Source organism: Dendrobium catenatum, unplaced genomic scaffold (assembly GCF_001605985.2).
Source record: "Dendrobium catenatum unplaced genomic scaffold, ASM160598v2 fragScaff_scaffold_1644, whole genome shotgun sequence".
Classification (NCBI taxonomy): domain Eukaryota; kingdom Viridiplantae; phylum Streptophyta; class Magnoliopsida; order Asparagales; family Orchidaceae; genus Dendrobium; species Dendrobium catenatum.
The window spans coordinates 336807-361485 of record NW_021320106.1 but is presented as its reverse complement, the minus strand read 5'-3'; the positions used below and the strand labels follow the sequence as shown (position 1 = coordinate 361485).

Below are 24679 nucleotides of genomic sequence, written 5' to 3'. Positions count from 1 at the left end.
AAGTTCACCCCATTAATGAATTCATCTGTTAATGTCTTCAGACCTTGAGATAATCGGTTATACATCCAACTTATTTGGTTTCTAATATCCATAACCTATATATAAGAGAAAAAAAATTATATATATATATATATATATATATATCTAATAATTTAATTAAAGTACATAATTATATTCACCATTTCAACTTAATTAAATTATATAATAATTTAATTATATTGAGAGCTAACATGTGATCACCTACTATAATTATGAAGTTTAAATTTCTTAGAATTATGAGGTTTAAGGTTGGAGTGTCATAATTTTTATATTAATTTTATTAATTGTTATAATATTATTATGTATTACGTCATCTAGGTCGACCCCGATTCGATCGATAGAATCGTAAACATCTCATTCTTTCGGTCAATTATACAATATGATTTTCACAACCTTGATATTGATATCTTAATTACATGTTGAGTATATCACATGCTCAGCATGTTATATATGTTTAATATCAATAATCAATACAATGACTCAATAACAATACTAGTGAATTAGTAGTAGTATCAGTAATAGTTTAGTAACAATATCAATGTATGTATCAGTACCAATAAATCCAATGACAACAACAATAAATCATTGCTATAATAATAATATGAACAATAACAAAGAATCTGTAACATGCATTTCAATAATCATACTTAACATGTAAGAAGTCCTAACTATCACAAAGTTTTTCATTAATCATATCAATATTACTAAACCGTTGGCTCAGTAAACAGAGTCACCACTTTTGACTCGTCAACACAATAATAACTCCTTATAACTCACAATCGCTGCTCTGAAATCGTTGTATCAGATAATATAAAATCATATTATTTAAAGAAAAACTCGTCAACACACCATCATATTTAAATCAACAAATCTTTACTTATCTTTTACACATATTCCAACGCAAATAAGATCATAAAGTTGTCTCAAATGGTTTGATTACTTAAAACATCAGCCTTCCAATAATTCTGTTGATATAGTAGATGTATTACATTCGACCTATGTTAAGAAAGACAAAAATTGATCTAAAATGACTCGATTAAAAGTATTATAAAAAAATCTTTTTCTATTAGATTTATATAAAAAAATGACTCTTTATAAAATACAATAGTGTAGTATGATAAAGTCTTATTGTTATAAATACATGCATGAGCTTGAGAGCTTATAGAAATTATAAAACAAATAAAATGAGTATTTAAGCATTTAACAGTCAATTATTTATAATAGAAGAAATGACTAAACGAGAAAGGGACGTTTCAAATATGAAATAATTTGCCTAGCCAGCCAATTAGCCGCCTAGCCTCTTCAATTCGTCTTTGACTATGTAAGCCTCCTCGCCTGTCGCCTTGTTTCTAGAAGGTTGAATCCGCCATTCATAAATCCATCGGTCTACTACTCAGCTTGTTTCCCCCAAAAATCCACCCAACCTGCCACGTCTGCATTAATACCCTAAACACCTCTTAACACAATCGGTCCCACCGCGGTGACAGTTGGGTGCGCTGAATAATTTCTAGTGCCGGACTGATCAAAATGGATGGACGGCAAACCGCACCCGCTTTTGCGCCCACAGAACGAACCACTGGTGAAACACGTGGATTTATGGTGACAGCACCGCGTATGTTCAGCTCAGCAGCCAACAGATACTAACACGTTTCTTTCACGCGCAACGCGATTTTTTTTTTTTACTAATTTTAAATAAGTTAAATAAATTTTCAATTTGTTCTTACAATAAGTCAATAATAAATCTTTTATCTCATTTTATTTTTTCATTATATTCCATTAAGAGTCAAATTTTAATTAAAAAGTTTATTTTAGATGATTGTAATTTTTTATAGAGTAATTATAAAATTGTTGAAAAAAATAGATATTTGAAAAGTTAATATAAAAAACAGCTTCTTAACATAAGATATTTTTTTAAAAACAATAAAAAAGAAATGACCAAATAAAACTTTGATTGAGGTCTAAAAAATAAAATATTAAGAAATATGTCCCAAATGAAATCAAAGACTTCATTTTGGATGGCTTTCTTTATACTTTCTAAAGCGGTTTTCTAATATAAAAATTAAAATTTTTATACTAAAAAATTGTTTTAAGAAGTAGTAAAAAAGCAGGGGCGGATGGAGGGGGGGGCAAAGTTGATTTAGGCCCCCCCTTGATAAATTTCCTGGCTCCGCCACTGTAAAAAAGTCACCCCGAATGAAGCCTATGACTTATTTTGTGACGACTTTCTTACTGGTTCTTAAAACAAATTTTTAATACAAAAATTCTGAGCTAAAAATTTTTGTGCTAGAAAACGGCTTCAAAAAGCATTAAAAATATAAGAATTATGAAATCTTCTAATGCACTAGAATATTCTATCTTTTTTTAATCCAATTTGTAGATAAATTTCTCCGCAATTTTTAAACAAATTGAAATGCACGTGAGAGTCACGTGCCGCTATCGTCTTTAAATATGGGAGGACAAACTGAACCTCCTTGTCTAATTTCCAAAATGGATTGGACCAAACGGGGAAGAGAAGCCTCATTTCCTTCCAACAAGCTTGAGCGGATAGGAGATTCAGAGGAAAACACTCATGAAGATGAAGAAAAAGAAGACGAAGAAGAAGATGAAGAAGACGACGCTGAGTCCTGTATTATTGGAAACAGCGACGACTTGGACGACGATGACGAAAATCACGATTGCATATCGTGGAGGATGTGGTGTTTGTTGGGACAGGAGGGCGCCTGGGCCGATGAAGAGAGGCGGCGACGAAGCACTGATCATTTATCGCCGGCGATTAATGAGGCGGAGAAGAACAGGTTGTTTTGGGAGGCTTGTTTGGCTGATGAATCTTCCATGACTCCTATATTTTGAAGGAAATAAGTTCTGTCAGGATATTCTGATGCAAAACATATCAGGAGTTCTTTCAAAGCTTTCTGTAAGTCTGATCAAGCAGACGGCTTTCTGTAACTCTGATCAAGCAGACGGCTTTGAAGCTCATTCTGATGCGTTTTGGCATCTGGATATCGATCGATATCATTTTTTTTTCTATTTTGAATTCATTATATTTGAATTTAAATTATAGAAAGGAAGAAGGGAAAGCAATATTTTCTCCTTTCTTGTTACTAAAACAAGGAAATTATTAGAGAATGTGCAATTGAAGACTTGAATAAAATAGTAGGTGGGTTTGTTTGCCTTTTGTTTTTATTATTTTTGTGTAATGAAAAGCTGGAAGAGCTTGATTTTGTGGAATGAAAAGTTGGGAGTTGGTCTCAATTGTTGAAAATTGGTGCAAAAGAAGGGGAAATTTTACTAAAAGGAGTTCTAATGTGGGCAATCGACCGCATTAATTAATAAAATAATGGAGCTTCTTATTACATCTTACCTAAATGTTGCTTTGTTTATTATTTTTCATTTGTAAACTTTGTTAAAGTTGTGGTCTACTTGTTGCGTCCTCGAATCATTACAAGAAAATCATCTATTACTGACGAATAATGTGGGTAATCGGCTACATTAATTAATAAAATAATGGAACTTCTTATTACATCTTACCAAAATGTTGCTTTGTTTATTATTTATCATTTGTGAACTTTGTTAAAGTTGTGGTCTACTTGTTGCATCCTAGAATATTCGTGGCGGTAGAGAAATATAAAGTTTAACGTCTAAATTTTGTACGAAGATCCAATATATAATCAGATGAAAAAGAGGGTGCAACATTTATAATAGATACCATATTTTTTACATAAAAAATCCCGAATAAGGGAAAAATCACGATGTATGATCTAGTTTGAATGAATCCACTAGTATTTGTAGTTGATTACAAATGGGGCCCTTCATTGGGGGGAAGGCATTGGCCATATGTAACAAATATACATTATATGGAGTACATTACATTGTAGAAATAATAAGAATCACTATTTACATGTTCGATTGGTCGGAAGGATCATAGTAGGTGGACGACGAAGTTTGGAAAGATCGTAGTCGGGTGAAAGTAGTCAAAAGGATTGTAGTCGGTGGGCGATAGTGGTCAGAAATTTGGTGATGGGCGGAAGTCAGACGTCAGACAGAAGTTCAATGATGGACGAAAGTACGACATCAGATAGAAGTCCGACGAAGTCATGCGAAGATAGGCGGGAGTCCGGCGTTCGGTAGAAATCCGGCGACGGACGAAAGTTCGGGTCTGGTAAAACTCTGATGAAAGTCCGACGGCAGATGGAAGTTTGACGTAAGTCCGGCGACGGATGGAAGTTTGGCGTCTCGACATCGGGTAGAAATTCAGTGGTCGATGGAAGTTCGGCATTGGGTGGAAGTCCGACAAAAGTTTGATGGCGGGTAGAAGTCTGGCGACAAGTTGAAGTCTAGTGTCGGGTAGAATTCTGGTGACGGGAAAAAATTCTGCATTGGGTAGAAGTCCGACTAAAGTCTGGCGACGGACAGAAGTCCGACGACATATGAAAGTCCGACATCGGGTAGAAATCTGGCATCAGTTGGTGGTCAGGCATAAATCCAACATCCGTTAGTAGTCGGGCGAAAGTCCGGTGATAATTGGTGATCAGGTTGAAATCCCGCGGTGGTCGAGGACAAGTCTGGTGGTAAGAGAACTCTTCCTTATCTTCCTTCTTTCTTACTTGAGTCCCTTATTCCTCCCCCCTCAATGAGGGGTCTATTTATAGTTTTCTGAGGGTGTCATGAGACCAATAAATAGGAGGAAGATCAAGGGTGAATTAGGAGTGACTTGAATGGACGCCAATGTTGAATCCCTTGATCAAGGGCCGTTTATTAAGCATTTGAATGCCTTAATGATACCATAATTTGATGATCTTGAGCTCATTGGATTTGGCTTGTCGAGACGCTCGATATGACTATTAGCAGGTCACGTTTCGAAACTGTTTGATAATCCAAATTATGGTTTAAATCTTTCAATTTTGCTTTGGGTCTTCGATTTGGACTCATTTGGGCTCAAATTGAGTTGAATTTGGTGTCCTTGGGTTTGTATTTCTGAGACGTTCAATTCTACTATAAGTTCACTAAAATAAGAGTTTAGATGGTACTGTATTTAATTTTTAAAATTTTCAACTTGATTTTGCCTTGTGATTCACGCCAGATCAAGGTAATCCTTTTTTTATGATATATCACTACTATTTGCTATTCGCTTCTATAATGTTTGATAATATTTAAATAGAGTTTTAAGTAACAAGTTGTCATTAAAAAATATTTAGATTGAGGTTTTGTTTGAAGCAGTTTAAGTTTTTTTTTTTTTTTTTTTTTTTTTAATTTTAAGGGTATGTTTCTCGATCATAATTTTAAAAAAATTTTAATTGGGAAAAAAGTTATTTTTCAAACGAGCTTTTTTTTTTTACTTAAGTGATTTTCTTATCATAAAAATAGTGGAAAAGTTTTTTTCCAAAGAGACCCTAAAATAGGTTTAGGTTGCTTTAGGATTAATGATTCTTCTTTTAGCCGAGATATTTTGATGGAAAAAAGGTGTGTGAGAGAGAGAAATAAATAGATTGTCTATAATGATTAAAATTACTGTTTGATTCAATATTTTGATTATGATAGGAGCTATTTGATTAATATTAGTAATCAAGGTTAAGCTAATCTTTATGATTAGATTAATACTCCCCCCATAATTAGTTATTTATCATTATATATGATTTGATTTGTTCTTTTACCATCTCAAACTCAAAGCTTTCAACTTAAAAATAAAAAATTATACTTTTTGAGCAAGATTTTTACCGTATATATTAAAGAACAGCATTGATATTTGTTTTAAGCCACATTTGTGACAATTTTCTTACTTCTTTTTAAACTAATTTTTTAATACATTTCTTCTTCCTCCTCCTACCTTGCCTGCAAAACACTGTGTTTACCAAACACAACAAGCTTGGAATTCTACCATTGCTGTGGAAGTTAGTAGCTTGGTGAAGGAAGAATAAACTGTGAGAAATAACCCATGTTTGAGAAGTCATTAATGCCGAACGATTTGGGGAAGATGAACAGGCTAGTGATTTCTAGAAATATGAGAAGAACTATGTTCCTCTATATGTAAAGCTAAGGGAGAAGGGTCTTTTACTGGATTAATTATTCTGTGCGGAAATTGAATGTCGTATGGAGACCAACCAGGATGGGTCACGTCACCCATTCGTTGTGTACCGCTGCTCGATACCGTTGACATGGCTGCACCTGATTTGCCTCCGAACATAATTACGCCCGACCTCCGCTCAGAATAAACTCTCCTTTTACTGAGCTTTGAGGATGGTATTGGAATACTTTTAATAAGTGTTATACTTGATTAAATAAAAATAAAGGAGATTAAAACATATGAAGTCATCACGTGGACGGTGACTTGTTCACATGGCAAGGCAAGTTATCTTCTGCGTGGCGACTTGATATGTTTTGCTAATTTAAACTTTTTTTTTTTCCTATTTTCTTAAAATTTCAGAAGTGTTTGAATCTAATTTCCAAAAAATATATATGGACAAAAAAGAGCGAAGTGTGCGTGCAATGTGAAAGAAAGCTTAGAATTGTGGAAAAATTTTATGAAGAGGTAGGCAGGCATGTGAAAACTAACACATAACAAACAGTTTATTTCGAATGGTCATCAGGTTTTTGCTCTATTTTATGCTTAGTAAGTACTTTTCAATTTGTAGTCTCAGTTTAAATATCATAGGAATTGAAGTAAAATATTATAAAGAAATAGAGAAAGTGACTTTAGATAAGGGACTTTTTATTTATTTTATAGGGAAAGTTATTAAGGTCTTGAATTTACATTTCTATGAAGTTAATTGCTTTGAATTTTCTTTTTGATTTCAATGTATTTGTTAGCTTATTAAGGCTGAGGGCCTTTATTTTAACTGTTAATTTTTAATAATATGTGATGCAGTGCAGGATTACTAAATAAGTCCGGCGGCACACTTGGTTTCTCTAACTAACTTTTTATTCTCCACTACCTAGTATACTTTTCCTGTTGTCAGCTCTTTTTAAGTATTTTACAGCTTTTTAAATATGGGAAAAATAGATCGTAAAACAGAAAATACATATAGGAGAATTGTAGAGGAGAAAGTAGCTTTTTGTTATCTTCTACACAGTTTCTCAAGAGAGAATACCAATATACAGAGGTATTTCCTGCTACCTTTCCCTGTGTTTGTTTGTTCTTGTTGTGTCTTTCTTCCATGTACCAAACGATCCTGTACATGGCAACAGTTGGTCAGAGCCATTTCTGGAAGACAATGACGGACCGAGGCAAAGAATCGGTGCGGGAAGAAGTTCGCACCATAGATGCACTATGGGCGAATCAGGAACAGTTGAATCTGAAGATTGATGACTTATCGGCCGACGTTCAGCGGCTGACTGTTGCGATTCACCAAGGGTTCAATCCCAATGCGGCGAGAGATCCACCCCTCTTCAATCGGGAGGAAATGCCTGCGAATAGGATTCCTCCTCGAAGAAGATTTGCTAATGGCAATCATGGCCGGCGTGCTCCGGCGAATCAATTTGACGTGGTTGATTCAAAGGATGAGACGCTTCCGCTCAGGTGCGGTCTCGACAGGAGATATTCCAGTGAAGGAGAAACTGAGGATGATTGGGAGGCGGCTAGGCGTCGACCCAGAGCAGTAAACCACTTCTCACATCACCCGGGCGAATTCAAGGTAAAGCTGGACATTCCGTTTTTTGACGGGCATTTACATATTGAAGACTATCTAGATTGGGAAAAACCGGTTGAAAATTTTTTTGATTACATGGAGATTGCCCCTGATAAGCAAGTGAAATATGTGGCCTGTCGGTTGAAAAGAGGTGCCAGTGCGTGGTGGGAGCAGATTTTACAGATGCGGCGGAAGGAGGGTAGAGGCCGCATTAGCACTTGGGGCCGGATGAAGCAATTGTTACGGGCTCAGTTTCTGCCCACTGATTATGAGCAGATTCTCTACATGAGATATCAGCATTGTATGCAAGGTTCGCGCACTGTTAGCAAATATACAGGGGAGTTCAATCGGCTAAGCGCTCGGAATGATTTACAAGAATCGGGTACACAACTGGTTGCTCGATACATCGGAGGCCTCAAGGACAGCATTCAAGACAAATTAGAGCTGAACTCAGTATGGACAATGTCGCAGGCTGTAAACTTGGCTTTGAAGGTGGAAGTCCAGCAGAATCGTCATTCGAAGGCCCCTCATAACATAAGGCATTGGCAAGAGCCAAGCCTAGCTAGTGCAAAAACCAATTCCTTAGCGGTCGTGAAAACGGTTCCGTCAGCTAGTTCTAACACCCCAGTGGGTGTTCCTAACAACTCGCCTGGCGAAGGTAAATCCCAATTACGGCAGAAGTCGACTCCCAATCCAAATCCATACGCACGACCTTCAACGTTGAAATGCTTCCGTTGTTTTCAACCCGGCCACAAATCTAATGAGTGTCCGCAAAGGCAGCAGTTACAATTTGCGGGGCCAGAAGAAGAAAATGAAGCAGGGGAGGTCGAAATTGATGAAGCAGACGACGTTGAAGAAGTGCCAGTAGACGAGGGCGAACCATTCCTTGGAATTCTGAAGAGGTTATTGTTAGCTCCGCGGAAGACCAATCCATCCCAACGTCACGCCATCTTCAGAACACGATGCACAATCAATGGTAAAGTCTGTGACCTCTTAATAGATAGCGGTTGTACCGAAAATATCGTCTCCCGCTCTGTGATTCAGGGTCTACAACTGAAAACAAAGAAGCATCCTCAACCGTATAAAATAGGTTGGGTAAAACGGGGAATGGAGATAGTAGTCTCTGAATCTTGCAGCGTAACCTTCTCCATTGGCAAACATTATGTTTGCAAAGTCTTGTGCGACGTCCTGGATATGGACGTATGTCACTTAATTCTTGGGAGGCCATGGAAATTCGATGTGGATGCTCACTATGAGGGACGAGCAAATGCATACTCCTTCGATTGGAAGGGACGCAAGCTCCGGCTTCTGTCAGGTACTATCGGAGAATCCGCAACAACGCCTGGAGCTCGGGTGGCCGCAATGCACCTCGTGTCGGGATCCAAATTGTTACAATGCTGGCGAGAGCCGTCCCCAATGTTCGCTTTATTTGTTGCAGAAGTAAATTCCACCTAGCAGCATGAAGTGTGGCCACGAGACGTTGCCGAGATATTAGAATAATTTGCGGAAGTTATACCTGAGGAGTTACCTGCAGAACTGCCTCCGCTCAGAAGCATACAACATCAGATTGATCTCATTCCGGGTGCTACGCTACCGAATTTGTCTCACTACAGGTTCAATCCGAAAGAGCAATCTATCTTGGCTGAGATTGTAGAGGATTTGTTAGCAAAACAGCTCATACAAGTTAGCCTAAGCCCGTGCGCAGTTCCTGCCCTGTTGGTACCGAAGAAGGATGGTAAATGGCGAATGTGTGTCGATAGCAGGGCTATAAATAAGATCACAATTAAGTACCGTTTTCCATTGCCCCGTATAGAAGAGTTGCTGGACACGCTCACGGGATCCACGGTGTTCTCCAAATTGGACTTGCGGAGCGGCTATCATCAATACGCATTCGACCGGGCGATGAATGGAAAACCGCCTTCAAAACACCTCAGGGCCTTTTTGAATGGAAAGTGATGCCTTTCGGGCTTTGCAATGCCCCCTCCACTTTCATGCGCATGATGAACGAGGTATTGAAACCATTCCTTGGCAAGTTCTGCATCGTGTATTTCGACGATATTCTGGTATTTAGCCAAAGCCGTCCCAAGCACCTCCAGCATCTGCGATCCATACTTGAAGTATTGAAGGCCAACAGGTTATTTCTAAACCTCCCTAAATGTGAACTTGTCACTGCCACTGTGCGGTTTTTGGGTTTCATCGTATCCGAAGAAGGTGTTCATGTGGATCCTTCCAAGGTGTCCGCAATACAGAGCTGGCCGATCCCGCAGTCCCTTTTTGACATTCGTAGTTTCCACGGGTTGGCGAACTTTTATAGACGATTCATTAAAAACTTCAGCATCCTAATGGCTCCGATTACAAATTGTCTGAAGTCCAAATCGTTCTATTGGGGACCCGAGCAACAATGGAGCTTTCAGATAGTTAAAAAATGCACTTACCACTGCACCCGTTCTGGTACTTCCTAACTTTGATAAGTTGTTCACAGTCGAAACTGATGCATCTGCTATTGGGGTTGGAGCGATTTTATCACAAATGGGAAGACCGATTGCATTTTTCAGCGAGAAGTTGTGCCCGACTCGCCAAAAATGGACCGCCTATGAACAAGAATTGTATGCAATCGTTCGTGCATTGAAGCAGTGGGAGTCGTATCTTTTACACCAAGAGTTCGTTTTATGCAGCGACAACAAGGCCTTACAACATATCAACACGCAGAAAAATGTTAATCAGATGCATGTTCGTTGGCTATTATTTCTACAACGCTTCTCTTTTACAATCCAGCACAAGCCCGGAATAGACAACAAAGCCGCCGACGCACTTAGTAGGAAGTCTATATTGCTTACTAAACTTCAAATTGATTTAGTAGGCTTGGAACATTTGAAAGACTTGTATGCCGAAGATGAGGATTTCGGCAAGATTTGGGCGCAATGTTGTGATAATGTGCAGTTTGAAGATTATTCAATTTCACACGGTTTTCTTTTCAAACAAAACCTCCTGTGTATTCCATAGTCTTCGTGGCGACAACACTTGATACGAGAAATCCATGGGGGTGGTTTGGCAGCCCACCTTGGTAGAGACAATACATTGAGGCAACTGCAGGAGAGATTTTTTTGGCCGCGAATCAGGAGAGATACCTTCCGCCTTGTAGATAGTTGTCCTGTTTGCCAAACATACAAAGGGGGCGCTCAAAATACAGGTCTGTACATGCCTCTGCCGGTACCCGACTCAATTTGGGAAGATTTGAGCATGGACTTCGTCCTGGGATTGCCGAGAACGAGAAAAGGAAACGATTCCATCATGGTGATTGTTGACAGATTCTCAAAGATGGGACATTTTATTTCCTGCAAAAAGACTTCTAATGCTTTGCAAATTGCTAATCTCTTCTTCACTGAGGTTGTTCGCCTGCATGGGTTACCGAGGAGCATCACCTCCGATAGAGACGTCAAGTTCCTAAGCCATTTCTGGCGTGAATTGTGGAAGCGTTTGGGCACCGAATTACGATTTAGTTCGGCTTATCACCCTCAATCGGACAGCCAAACCGAAGTCGTTAACCGTACATTGGGAAATATGCTCCGTTGCTTAGTTCAAGAGCATCCGAAGCAATGGGAGGAGGTTCTTAGTAAGGCTGAATTTGCGTATAATGCCATGCCCAATCGCTCGACCGGTAAGGCCCCATTCTCCATTGTTTACACCAAAGCACCTAATATTGCTGTCAATATCATTGTTCTGCCTAAATGCAAGTCCACGGCGGCTGCGTCCTTCTCCGAAGATTATTCCAAAATGCTTTCAGACGTTAAGCAGCAGATTATAAAGTCCAATAATCGCTATAAATAGGCCGTTGATACTCATCGCAGGAAGAAACTTTTTGAGGTAGGGGATTTGGTGTTAGTTCGCCTTCGCCGCGAACGATTTGCTCCAGGAGAGTATTCGAAGATGGCTCGTCGAAAAATTGGTCCGGTCCCTATCACTGCAAAGTATAATGACAATGCTTATCGCGTAGAGTTGCCACCCGGTTGCAATACTTCCGCTACTTTCAACGTCTCCGACATATAGCCATATCATTCCACTGATGATGCCCCAATCTCCCTTAGCTCGTCGGAGTCGAGCTCTTCTGAAGCCGGGGAGGACTGATGCAGTGCAGGATTACTAAATAAGTCCGGCGGCACACTTGGTTTCTCTAATTAACTTTTTATTCTCCACTACCTAGTATACTTTTCCTCCTGTGAGCTCTTTTTAAGTATTTTACAGCTTTTTAAATATGGGAAAAATAGATAGTAAAACAGAAAATACATATAGGAGAATTGTAGAGGAGAAAGTAGCTTTTTGTTATCTTCTACACTCAGTTTCTCAAGAGAGAATACCAATATACAGAGGTATTTCCTGCTACCTTTCCCTGTGTTTGTTTGTTCTTGTTGTGTCTTTCTTCTAGGTACCAAACGATCCTGTACAAGGCAACAATATGGTTAAATTTGTTCAACATATACTAAATTAAAATTTAATTGGTTCCTATTTAGAGGCTTTTATTGAGTTTGGCTTGACTTTGTTGATAATTCAATGCATGCCAACCTTTGCATGTTCTTTCATTAAGAAAGTTGTTGAATAAAGGCCAACAAATTAATATCTTTACACTATAATAATAATAATAACAACAACAACAATAGCAATAAGATTTTATCCCACTACGTGTGTTCTGCTGCTTGAATTATTTGTGATAAATTCATATCAAAATATATACATAAAAATATACATTTAATTTTAAATAAATTAATTGATATGTCTTCAAAAAATTATCTTGATCGAGCACGAATCTCAAGGGAAAATCAAGTTGGAAACTTCCAAAATTAAAATTGGGACCATCTCTACTTTAATTTCAGCAAACTTATAGTCGAACTAAACGTTTCGGAAATACAAACCCATCGACAACAAGTTCGACTCAATCTGAGCCCAAATGGGTCCAAATCAAGGGCCAGAAGCGTTGTTGGAAGATTCAAACAACAATTTGAATTACCAAACGGTTTCCAAACGTGACATACTTATAGTCAAATAGAGTGGCTCAATGAGACGAATCTAACGAGCCTAAGATCACGAAATTTCGACATTATTAAGACCTTCAAATATCTAGCGATCGGTCCACGATCAAGAGATTCAATATCGGCCGTCCACCCAAACTACTTCCCAACTACCCTTGATCTTCCTCCTATTTATGTGTCATGACACTCTAGGAAATCTATAAATGGACCTCTCCTTCCTCTTGAAAGGGGACCCCTAAGCCTAAGGAGAAAAGAGAGAGATTGGAGATCGCTCTTGCCTCCTCGACCAACGCTTGTAGTTCTACCGAACCACCACCTAAGGACCTGAGCTCCACCAGACCACCTTCTTAGGCTCGGACTTCTGCCGTACCACCACTTGAGATCCTGAGCTCTGCTAGACCACCACTTGAGGCCCTGAGTTCCGTCAGACTACCACCTGAGGCCCGAAGTTCTGACAGACCCTCACCTGACGCCCAGAGTTCTACCAGACCACCACTTGAAGCCAGAAGTATGCTTGAAGTTCTGCCAAACCATCACTTGACACCCGGAGTTCCGCTGGACCACCATCGATCTGACGCCGGATTTCTGCCGAACCATCGCCCGACGCTGAAGTTCTACCAAACCAATGCCAAGCTACCAACTGACGCCCGAATTACCAAGTAGCACCGAACTTGTGCCAGTCCACCTAGTGCCGCTAGACTTTCATTCCCGTTTGTCACTAGATTTCAACCAAACGATTGACATTTGTAATCTAATCGTCCTCAAGGACGAGTCAACCCATTGTAATCTTCCCAAACACTAGTGGAATCATTTCAGACTAAGTGAGACCTTGTAGTTTTTCCCCTTTCAAGGATTTTTCACTTAAAAATATCTTGTGTTCTCTGTGTGTGAGCTGAATATCCATACAAAGACGCGATATTTTAACTCTATCACCGCGTATATTCTAGCACGCAACATTAATATTAATAATATTCTTTATAAAATTAAAAATTGAAATGTTCTATAAATAAATATAAATATTTAAATATTATATATATAATATTACATCAAAATATAATGATATGCATGTAAATTCCTCTAAATTAAAATGAGAACCAAAGGTGTCTACTCCCACAAATCATTCAAGGAGGCTTTATGAGTTGAAACATTAAACATTATCATTAATTAACAATTAACAACATAATTAACAATATAATTAATGATTTAATGGTATGATAACCCTCAACATTAAAGAAGTATGATTCTTCCACGCAAGTGAGATGTATTATATAAACATATATAAATCTTCTGTGCGAAAGCTACTTCAATAATGGCGCTGTGTCATTATCTGCTTAATTACCAAATCTCTTGTGACGGTCAAACATTCTCTCTCCTTCTTCCTCCTCTACTTAAAGGAGATCAAAATGTAATGAATTTTCCCATACAAATAGAAATTAATGGCTTCATCAAAAGTTTCAATCTTCTTCTTCCTTTTGTGGTCTTTCTTCCTCTTCTTCGAGAGATGCAGATCTGAATCTTCTGCTGCGGCAAAGACTGATCCTATTGAAGGTACGCCGAGCTACCTAATTAACTAAACATCCTCCAGTTTCTTGTTTTTAGGGTTAGATTAGAAAAGCTTCTGATAATTTATAAGCTTAAGGTGTCTCATTAATGGCTTAATATGTTTTGTTTGATTATATGTACTTGAATTAATTAATTTTCTGTTAGGGTTAAAATATGAATTGAATTCCTTCAGATGGAAAAGCACCTTAATTTTGATTTATAATTATCATTCTTATGATTATTTTAACTTTCGTAAGTGCTTTTTAGTTGATGTTTGATTCTTAAGCCTTAATTTTCACATAAATATAATTAGTTTCAAAGATTTAGACTCCGTTTGGGACGATTTTTTTATTGCTTCTTAAAACAGATTTTTAGTTTAAAAATTAATATTTTTATACAAGAAAAATGCTTTAAGAAGCAGTGAGAAAGCCGTCCCAAATGAAGCATAAGGCTTGGTTTGCGACAGCTTTCTTATTGCTTCTTAAATCAACTTTCTAGTAAAAAAAATATAATTTTAATACAAAAAAAATGCTTCAAGAATCAATAAAAAAACCATCCCAAATAATAATAAATATAATAATAATAAATATAAATAAAAAAATTTTGGCGCATTGCAGGTAGTGTGAGAGCGAGCCGCCAAGTTAGACTGTTGACCGCAATTGCCCGTTCACTCTTATAATTTCCTTAAAAAATTTTAGTATTAAGTGGCCATTTGACTTTGTTATCTTCGCCACGAGAAATTATTAGGTACAGTGCGGACGGGAGAATCGTCCGCACACTAGTATAAAATCGCGCTTGGTATCGTTCGGTATCATTCGGTACCACTGGGTACCGCTTGATACCCTGTGTCTGTGCGGACGGTTCTCACCCCGTCCGCACTCCGAAATGCGAATGAAATTAAATAAGAGAAAATAGAATTTTAAATTTGAATATTACGCATATTGTTTTGTTAATCAATTTCAATAATATATTTAATCTAATTATTTGAAAATGTTATATTTTAAAAATTACAATTATCTTATCATTAATCAAAATAATCTATTAAATTTTTTTATGCTTATAATTCATGAGCAATAAATTAAAAAAAAAACTTTAATGATATTTAAGAGAATAATTGGTTTCATCCTAATATTTAAATATCATGATGAAAATTTTTTTATATGAGAATTCATAGAAATATAACAAAATTATTATTTATTTAAATATTTAATAGTGAAATTATTATATTTATTTATATGATACTTTAATATCTAAACTACATTAAAATATATATATTTAAAAATATATTCTTTAGCTTGATCTTTTAATTCCTTTTACAGCAAGGTGTATGAACTTGATGTAATTGGCACATTTCCAGAGGAGCTCAGCAACCTTACTTATCTTTGGAATCTGTAAGTTTCTTTTTTTAATATATATATAGAATATATAGATTAAATATTTTATGAAGACAAATTTTAAATTTAATTTAATTTAAGGAAAATATAATATAATATTGCATTTATTTAAAAACAAATTTAATAATTTTAAGGTCATTAAGATCTATTTTGATCAAATTTTGGTGAGGATATGACATTCTTTACTAATTTTTTCTAATGTATTAGTAAAAAAATGTGCTTTTCAAGGAGATTAGATTTGTTTAGGCAGTTTAAGTTTTTTTGTTCATGCTTATAAAAGTTTTTTCGCAACAATAGTTTTAAAAAATGCTTTTTCAAAAACAGCTTTTTGAAACACACTTTATGTTTTATTAGCTGCATTTCATACCACGGAATCAATCGAGAAGCTGTTTCAGACAAAGCCTTACCAGTTGCTTTTGTAGGGATCTTGGTCGGAATTACTTGACTGGGCCATTGCCTGCTTTTGTAGGAAACTTATCATCATTGCAATACCTGTAAGTCAATAAGTCAGTTTATCTAATTTCCTTTAATTTGAGGAAAAAAATTATGAAAATTCTTAGATTTGCATTATAATTAGTGCTACATATAATGTTCTGAATTGCACTAATCTCAACACAAATCTAAGAATTATAAAGTTCATCTTATACATTTTACATCAAAATATGCTAACATATATATATATATATGAACTACATTAATTGCTTGATTATTATTAATTTTATTATAAAATCATACATAGGAATTTTGGAACTAATGCATTGTCTGGACCAATTCCAAAAGAGCTGGGGAATCTGAAAAATCTTATTTCACTGTAAGAATTACTTCCCTTCTTGGAGTTTAGAAAGCACTTTTCTTGAAGCTAAAATTAATTAATTAGTTGTTTTATTGCTTTTTATTTATTTCCTCTTTCCAACTCTAGCAGAAGATTATTTTTCTTCCAGCCATGTAAAAATATTGAAGTTTGATGCCTTCAATGAAGGAAGAGTTGGGTTTTGTTTGGGACGAATTTTTTTATTGCTTCTTGAAGCAGCTTTTTAATATAAAAGTTAATATTTTGGTACTAAAAAGTTGATTCAAGAAGCAGTAAGAAAGCCGTCCCAAACAAAGCTTTAGGCTTCGTTTGAGACGGCTTTTAAATTGCTTCTTAAAGCAACTTTCTAGTACAAATATTTTAATTTTGTACTAAAAAGCTGTTTTCCCAAACGAAGGCTTAAGCCTTAGGCTTCGTTTGGGGTGACTTTTTTTACTTCTTCTTAAAACAAGTTTTTAGTAAAAAATTAAAATATTTAATTATAGTAGAAAACTGCTTTAAGAAGCAATAAAAAAGTCATCCCAAACGAAGCCTTAGGGGCGGTTTGACTACAAGCAGGATTTAATAAATCTTAAGAATTTCTTTTATTAGGAATTCACCATAGGATTTCTATCTCTAGCCAAAAATGATCAGGATCATTTGATTTGATTTGTTTTGTTTTGTTTTATTTTATCTTACTTGTGGCAGAGGCATGGGGCCAAACAACTTCAATGGGGCTATTCCACCAGAGCTTGGCGGTCTTAGCAGCCTACAACAATGGTTATATTATCATAACACTGCAGTATAACTTCTACTAACAAGAATGAAATAAAATACTTCTTGTTCACTCTTTCATTTAAAGATATTAGATGATAAAGATTTCAGTTCCTTAAGTTTATATAAGGTTTACTGTTCAATTCTCAGGTACACGGATAGCTCTGGACTAAGTGGTGAGCTCCCAGCTTCTCTATCGAAACTTACAACCTTGCAGACACTGTAAGTTCTATGTGCACTGAAATCTTTAGTAAGTTTAAGAAATTTACTTCTTATCACATAAAAATTGTTAATTCAGGTGGATATCAGACAATGATTTTACGGGTAAAATACCCGGCTTCATTGGGACTTGGAAAAATCTAAACGTTTTGTAAGATTACCTTTCATAGCTCTCGAATTAAGGCTTCGTTTAGGACGGCTTTCTTTCTGCTTCCTAAAGCAGCTTCCTAGTACAAAAATTAAAATTTTTATACTATGAAGCTGCTTTAGGAAGCAATAAAAAAGCCGTACCAAACGAAGCATAAGTGTCAAGGCAACTCTCCATAATTGGACTTGCACTCATATAAAGATTTCTAGGAAATAAATTAATTAGAGGTTTCCATTACTAAACGATGTTCTGATAGGAGGATGCAAGGGAACTCCTTCAGTGGTCCAATTCCTTCAAGCTTTTCTGGTCTCACCAACCTTTCTGATTTGTAAGTATTTCCCCCCTTTATGCTTAATAGTAAATATGCCTTTGCTGAATAGGCACAATTTTGTTAAAAAAATTATTAGCTGAGGATAGCATCATGCAAATAGTTTTGTATGGATTTATTTATAACCTCATGATTGACTATTCGTAGGGTTGTACCCAATCATTTAGGTTTTGTTTGAGACAACTTTTTTACTGCTTATTACAACAACTTTTAGTATAAAAACTGCTTTAAGAAGCAGTAAGAAAGTCAGCCTAAACGGAGCCTTAATCTTATGTTTATTGTTTATCTAATAAGAAATATTGCATGCTCTATTCTCAGACGAATAGGAGACATAATAAATGGGAGTTCATCGCTGGGATTCATTAGTAATATGACATCTCTAAGCACACTGTAAGGGTTGATCCATGCTTACAATCAACAATCTACATCTTTTTATTTTATTTGTCGCATAACTTTAATTTTGTATAAATTTAACTCCTTGCAGGATCATAAGGAACGCCAAGATTTCTGATACTATTCCATCAAACTTCACAAAATATACAAGTTTAATTAAATTGTTAGTCCTTTTGTTTAAATGAAAATGAAGTAGCACTCATTACTTCAATGCAAACTAAGTTTTTTTTTTTTTTGTTTTCTTACAAAGGGATTTGAGCTTCAACAATATTATAGGCAATGTTCCACAGTCTCTTCTCAACTTGAACTCTCTGCAATTATTGTACGAAAAGCCTACTTGCTTCTATGTCTCATAATTCTCACTTAAAATTTTCAATGATACAATTACAAGACTAATTTATATTTTTTCTGCTGCCTTCCACAACAGATTTCTTGGGAACAATTACTTACTGGGCGACTTACCAAAAACAAAGAGCGCATCACTCAGTAGCATGTAATGAGTTCAAAATAATTTTCTTTCTACTATATTATAGCTATTCCATGTAGTGGGATAAAGATTTGTTATTGTTGTAGTAGTATATTATAGCTTGGGAAATTTTCTTGCCATAGTGACAAATCTAGAAATGTTATATTCTTTGATGAAATATAAGATTTTCAACTAATTATCAATTCCTTTTTAACTCTTCAGAGATCTATCATACAATCAATTGACTGGAAGCTTTCCATCTTGGGTCAATGATCCAAACTTAGAGCTGTAAGTTGTAGAAAAAAAGCTATATTTTTTCCTCTACTAATTGCATTATTCTCTTAGCCATGAAAGTCTTGCCATACCATTGCACTATTTCTTCTTTTCATGTGCTTACAGAGATGTATGAAGGGTGGGAGTTCCATTGGTTGTAAATGAATTTTTTTTGTTTTTTGTTTTTAAATTCAGCCCATCATTCTTCTTCCTTCTTACCCGATATTAGTAGCTTTATAACTCTAAAACTTTTTGCAACTATCAAAATAGAAAAATTATAAGGTATTTTCTTGCACAAAATAGGTCATAGAAGTTTAAGTTTATAGTTAATTTAATGGAGACGTCACTCATTTTTGAAAACATAGGCAAGAAGTGAGATTAAGGTTTCGTTTGGGACAGTTGTAGACCATTGCTTTTCTCTTGCTTTCAAGAGATTTTATATTAAAAAGTAGCTTTATAAAACGGTAAAAAAGACGTCCCAAATAAACCCTAAAATAGTATGGAACTAATGTTATGTTAGAAAATTACACAACTATTAATAATTTATACGTTGAAAGGTTTAGTCATCATTGCTTTCGTAACAAGGGAGAGAGAAATTGAAGGGTTAAATATTTACCGAGTTGACATCTTAGTACAATCATATATGCTCCTATGAAGAGTATCATCAAGGAAGAGGCCAACATAACAAGGATAAAAGTCACCAGGTTATTATTGATGAAGAACAAAAGAGGTCATGAGGGTATATAAATCTATGAGAAATAAAAGAGGGCAAATGCCTCAAGATGGAATTAAAAAACTTTGAGAGAAGGTCAAAGTGAGAGGATGAAGTGAATGACTAGGCTTACATTGCAATGTACATTATAATGTAGAGATGTCAGACAATAAATATAAAACTTTAGCTCTAATTGACATGTTAGCATAGAGAGTATTTTAAATGACTAAGATTTCATTTGGGACAGCTTTCTTATTGCTTCTTAAAACAGTTTTCTTATTGCTTATTAATTTTTGTACTAAAAAGCTATTTTAAGAAGCAGTAAGAAAGTAGTCTCAAACGAAGCCTAAATCTTTAGTGAATTATGGTCTTGGTATAAACATATAATAAAGAAATACAAAATAATGAAGAATATCATTAATAATAAAGAAATATAACAATAACATATAATATGCATTCTTAGTATAAATAATTAGCATGTGCGATTGATAATTTAGATATGGTAACAGCTTGACCGTCAGTTCTTTCAAATAACAATTCTTTTGCTTCGTTTTAAATAAAAAAGAAAGCACAAATTTAGACTTATTTTTTTCCTGTCGATAGGAACTTGGTCGCCAATAACTTTGTCATTGACAATTCTAATAAAAGGTAACTATCCTCATTTACTCTGTTGTGTAAGCTTAACTTCATTTTGATTCATACATTAACTTGAAATTTATCTACAAATTTACTCTCAGTGTCTTGCCTTCAGGATTGGAGTGTCTTCAGAGAGACAAATCATGCTACCGTGGCTCACCAGTTTGTAAGTCATTCTTCACATATTTCTACATTTTCTTCACCTCGCGAACAACGAAAGCCTCCTATAGGAGTTATGATATATTATATTCATAATTAAACATGTTTAAAATATTGAACTTACAGATTCTCAATTCGGAATAAAGTGTGGTGGAAGTTCAGATTTGATGAGTTCTGATGGAACTAGCTATGATAAGGATAATGCTACTCTCACTACAGCTTCTTATTATGTGACTAATCCTATCAAATGGGCAGTAAGCAACACTGGAAGCTTTGCAGGTGCCTCAAATCCTAATACAAATTATATAATTAGTTCTCAGACCCTATCAGCGAACACACTGGATCAAGAACTTTTTCAGACTGCAAGGATGTCACCTTCTTCATTAAGATACTATGGCTTAGGACTTGAAAATGGGAACTACACTGTAAAACTACAGTTTTCTGAGATTGGACTAATAGATCCACCCACCTGGAAGAGTTTAGGAAGAAGAGTTTTTGATATTTATTTACAGGTAAGCAAACCACACATTGATATTTATTTATATTTGTTAGACCAGCTATATCAAAATAAATAAGTAAAATTTTAATCAAATTGAGTACTTTTTGAATGGTAGTAAGATATCTATCTTTATATATGTAAGCTAGTGTAAATGAAACTAACTTATGACATAACTTCTATAATTTTTTCTTATCTTCAACTTGCTTAAAGGATAAGAATATATAATTCAGGAAAAGCTTATAGAGAAGGATTTTGATATAAGGAAGGAAGCTGGTGGGAAATCTTTTACAGCAGTCGTGAAGGAGTACCGAACACCTGTAACGAACAACTTCCTAGAAATACATTTTTTTTGGGCTGGAAAGGGAACAAGTTTTATTCCTAGTCAAGGCTACTATGGTCCATCCATTTGTGCAATCAGCGTATCTCCTGGTATGAATTTTCATACGAAATTTTAGTGAAATTTCTCATTAACCTGCAAATTATCTTACTAATATCATTGTGTACAGCTTTCATCCCATCTGTCAGTAACAAAGCCCCAAATTCCTCTTCATCAAGTAATAAAACAGGTCTAATTGTAGGAATCATAGCTGGTGTAGTGCTGGGACTTGTCATTTTTGCAATATTAGTGTGGAGACAAAAGAAAAAAAATGTTAACAAAGATGAAGAAGGTAAACTTCTGTAAGGAATATAAATTTTTCATTATGTGTAAACAAATGAATGTTTATATTAAATTTTCTTAATTTGACTAAGTTAATTTTGATTTCATTTATGTCAAATAATACAGAGTTATTAGGAATGGCTGTTAGACCAAATACATTCAGCTATTCTGAATTGAGAGCAGCAACTGAGGATTTCAACCAGTCTAATTTGCTTGGAGAGGGAGGATTTGGGCCTGTATATAAGGTTTACTTTTGCCTATATATGACAACATTAAATTTAATTTTACCATATAATTTTGCATAAAATAGTTTTATATTATCACCCTTTTCATATTTCAATATGATACTAATATTCTGCAGTGATTTATCAAAAGCAATGAGAGTAAACTGCATTTATTTGTTTCATCTAAGGGTAAATTATATGATGGAAGAATGGTGGCAGTAAAGCAACTATTAGTAGCATCTCATCATGGGAAGAGCCAATTTATGGCAGAAATAGCAATTATATCAGCAGTTCAACAGCGTTATCTAGTTAAGTTGTATGGTTGCTGCATTGAGGGAGACAAGAGACTCTTGGTTTATGAGTACCTAGAAAATAAGAGCTTGGACAAAGCTATTTTTGGTATGTTCTAAAACATCCAAAAAAACATAGCCAAATCTGAAAGCATTCAGGCATATAATTGTTCTCATTTTGCAGGGAAAAATGTTTTGCTTCTTAATTGGAGAATGCGCTTTGAGATTTGTTTAGGCACAGCAAGAGGCTTAGCCTATCTTCATGAGGAATCAAGTGTGAAAATTGTTCATAGGGATGTAAAATCTAGCAACATTCTATTAGATAGAAATCTTAACCCAAAGATATCAGATTTTGGTCTGGCAAAACTTTACGATGACAAAAAGACTCACATTAGCACAAGAGTTGCAGGCACAATGTATGTGAGGAATTTGATATTTACTGTTAAATTGTTGTTTTTACTAAAATTTCTATCATTCTTTATGTTGTTCTACATCATTTATAATTCAAAATTATGATCTTTGCAGAGGTTATCTTGCACCTGAATATGCTATGAGAGGACATTTAACAGAAAAGGCAGATGTGTTTGGTTTTGGAGTTGTTGCTCTTGAAGTTCTCAGTGGAAGGCCTAATTCAGACTCTACTCTTGAGGAAGACAAAGTTTACTTGCTTGACTGGGTAGGCAATCAGTTCTTAATCTTACATTTAAAAAAAAAAAGTATCAATCTGTCATTCAAATTTATGCGTGCTATTTGATGTAGAGAGAAAAAAAAATATACAAATTCAATGACTTGATTATTAAAAAAATATGAAGAAATTGAAGATTGAAAACAAAAATATTATTAAATTACCAACGAAAGGTAGCGTCCTTCAACAGAGGTATTATAAATAGTACAAAGAGAAGCGTTAAAATGGATTTAAATCACTAGTGCATACATTTTAACATATTCTCCTTAATTTTCTTATCCATCATTGAAAGGTTAACAAAACATGAAAATATAACAAAATGCAGTATCTAACCAGAACTTTTTTCTTATATTTCAGGCTTGGCGTTTATATGAACAAAAACATGAACTGGACTTGGTGGACCCAATTCTACCATCATATAATAGAGATGAAGCGATTAGAGTATTTGGCGTTGCTCTTCTATGCATCCAAGCATCGCCGGCATTACGACCACCGATGTCAAGAGTGGTGGCCATGTTGGCCGGCGATGTCGAGGTTAATGAGGTCACCTCAAGGCCTAGCTATTTAACAGAATGGCAATTTAATGACATAAGCAGCAATTTTGCTAATGATGATTGTTCAAGATCAACAAGCTTAAGCACAGCACTAACAAATATTCAAACTAGCGAGCCATCAGATCCAAGCAGTACTGTAACTTATATGGGGATTGATCCTTCAGCTGATGTGCCTTTAAGGCACAACTCTATTAGGGAAGGAAGGTGATCCATCTTCTTCCAAGTCTAAATCATTTACAGTGCAATGCAATTGAGGCTTTCTTAACATCATTTAACATACAAACTTACAGTTGATGGTTCTATTGTTGACCTCTCCTCGATGCTTTGATGTATACTTTTGGCAACCCTAGCTCTGCAACTTCTTTTAGCTTGCTGTGACCTCAGCCCCTCTAGAGAACCTCCTTATGACCTTATTAAGTTAGTAGGTGGATCTTGATTCTTTATCATACTAGGATAATATTCCTAGCCATGGCAGAAAGCTACTTGTTAAGCTACCTAATTAGCTCTAGGATTGTAAATGAGTCAGGCAGATTTATGAGCTGACTCGAGCTTGACTCGATAAACAGCTCATGAGCCTAGCTCGATCAGCTAACGAGCAAATACTCGCTAGCTTACGAGCCGGCTTGTTTAAAAATTTTTACTATAAAGTGCATTTTAAATATATTAGAATTCCTCGAGCTTGACTCGATAAACAGCTCATGAGCCTAGCTCGATCAGCTAACGAGCAAATACTCGCTAGCTTACGAGCCGGCTTGTTTAAAAATTTTTACTATAAAGTGCATTTTAAATATATTAGAATTTAAGAGTTCAAGAATGAAATTATTAAAAATATTTAAAAATTATATTTTTTTATCAAATTATTATTTATTATTTATCTATTAATTTTTCTTTTTTATACATTTCAAAATAGAAAAATAAAAATCACAATATAATATCATACACGTGATATAGAATGCATCATGATGGACTTCGAAACCCTTAGGTTTACACTAAAATTCGTGTTATATATGATATCTAAAATTGCACTAATCTCAATATAATATATCGATAGAATTTTTTATTGATGGGCTTTAAAAACAATGAATTTGTTTCAAGATCAGTGTAATATAAATTCGTTATATATAAAATTAATCTTAAAACAAATTCAACAATTTCAAAGTTCAAACACACCAAAATTCTATCAAGCTAGGTTCTCTAATCTTAGAGATGACCCTAAGGGCCTATTTAGGATGAAATTATTAAGTGCGATC

The 24679-nt window shown here is 35.3% G+C and overlaps 1 protein-coding gene across 1 annotated transcript; it reads left to right on the top strand.

Annotated features, from left to right (window-relative positions):
• The first annotated feature begins 16045 nt into the window (after nt 1-16045).
• LOC110109456 (probable LRR receptor-like serine/threonine-protein kinase At1g56140) lies at nt 16046-23872 on the top strand. Its single transcript, XM_028701178.1, has 21 exons — nt 16046-16115; nt 16361-16432; nt 17120-17213; nt 17336-17407; nt 17484-17555; nt 17809-17880; nt 18199-18270; nt 18365-18436; nt 18524-18595; nt 18701-18766; nt 18962-19027; nt 20328-20372; nt 20462-20526; nt 20646-21031; nt 21249-21447; nt 21525-21686; nt 21803-21921; nt 22089-22299; nt 22375-22606; nt 22716-22866; nt 23233-23872. The coding sequence occupies exons 3-21, from the start codon at nt 17143-17145 to the stop codon at nt 23635-23637; spliced, it is 2610 nt and encodes an 869-aa protein (XP_028557011.1). The 5' UTR covers nt 16046-16115; nt 16361-16432; nt 17120-17142; the 3' UTR covers nt 23638-23872.
• The last annotated feature ends 807 nt before the right edge of the window (nt 23873-24679 follow it).

What these genes read in the sequence shown, in the direction of transcription:
- LOC110109456 (XM_028701178.1), top strand. Translation starts at nt 17,143, where the DNA reads ATGGGGCTATTCCACCAGAGCTTGGCGGTCTTAGCAGCCTACAACAAT. An exon ending in AGCGCATCACTCAGTAGCAT is followed by an intron (nt 18,767 to 18,961) that starts GTAATGAGTTCA and finishes TTAACTCTTCAG; the next exon opens with AGATCTATCATACAATCAAT. An exon ending in CTTGGACAAAGCTATTTTTG is followed by an intron (nt 22,300 to 22,374) that starts GTATGTTCTAAA and finishes CTCATTTTGCAG; the next exon opens with GGAAAAATGTTTTGCTTCTT.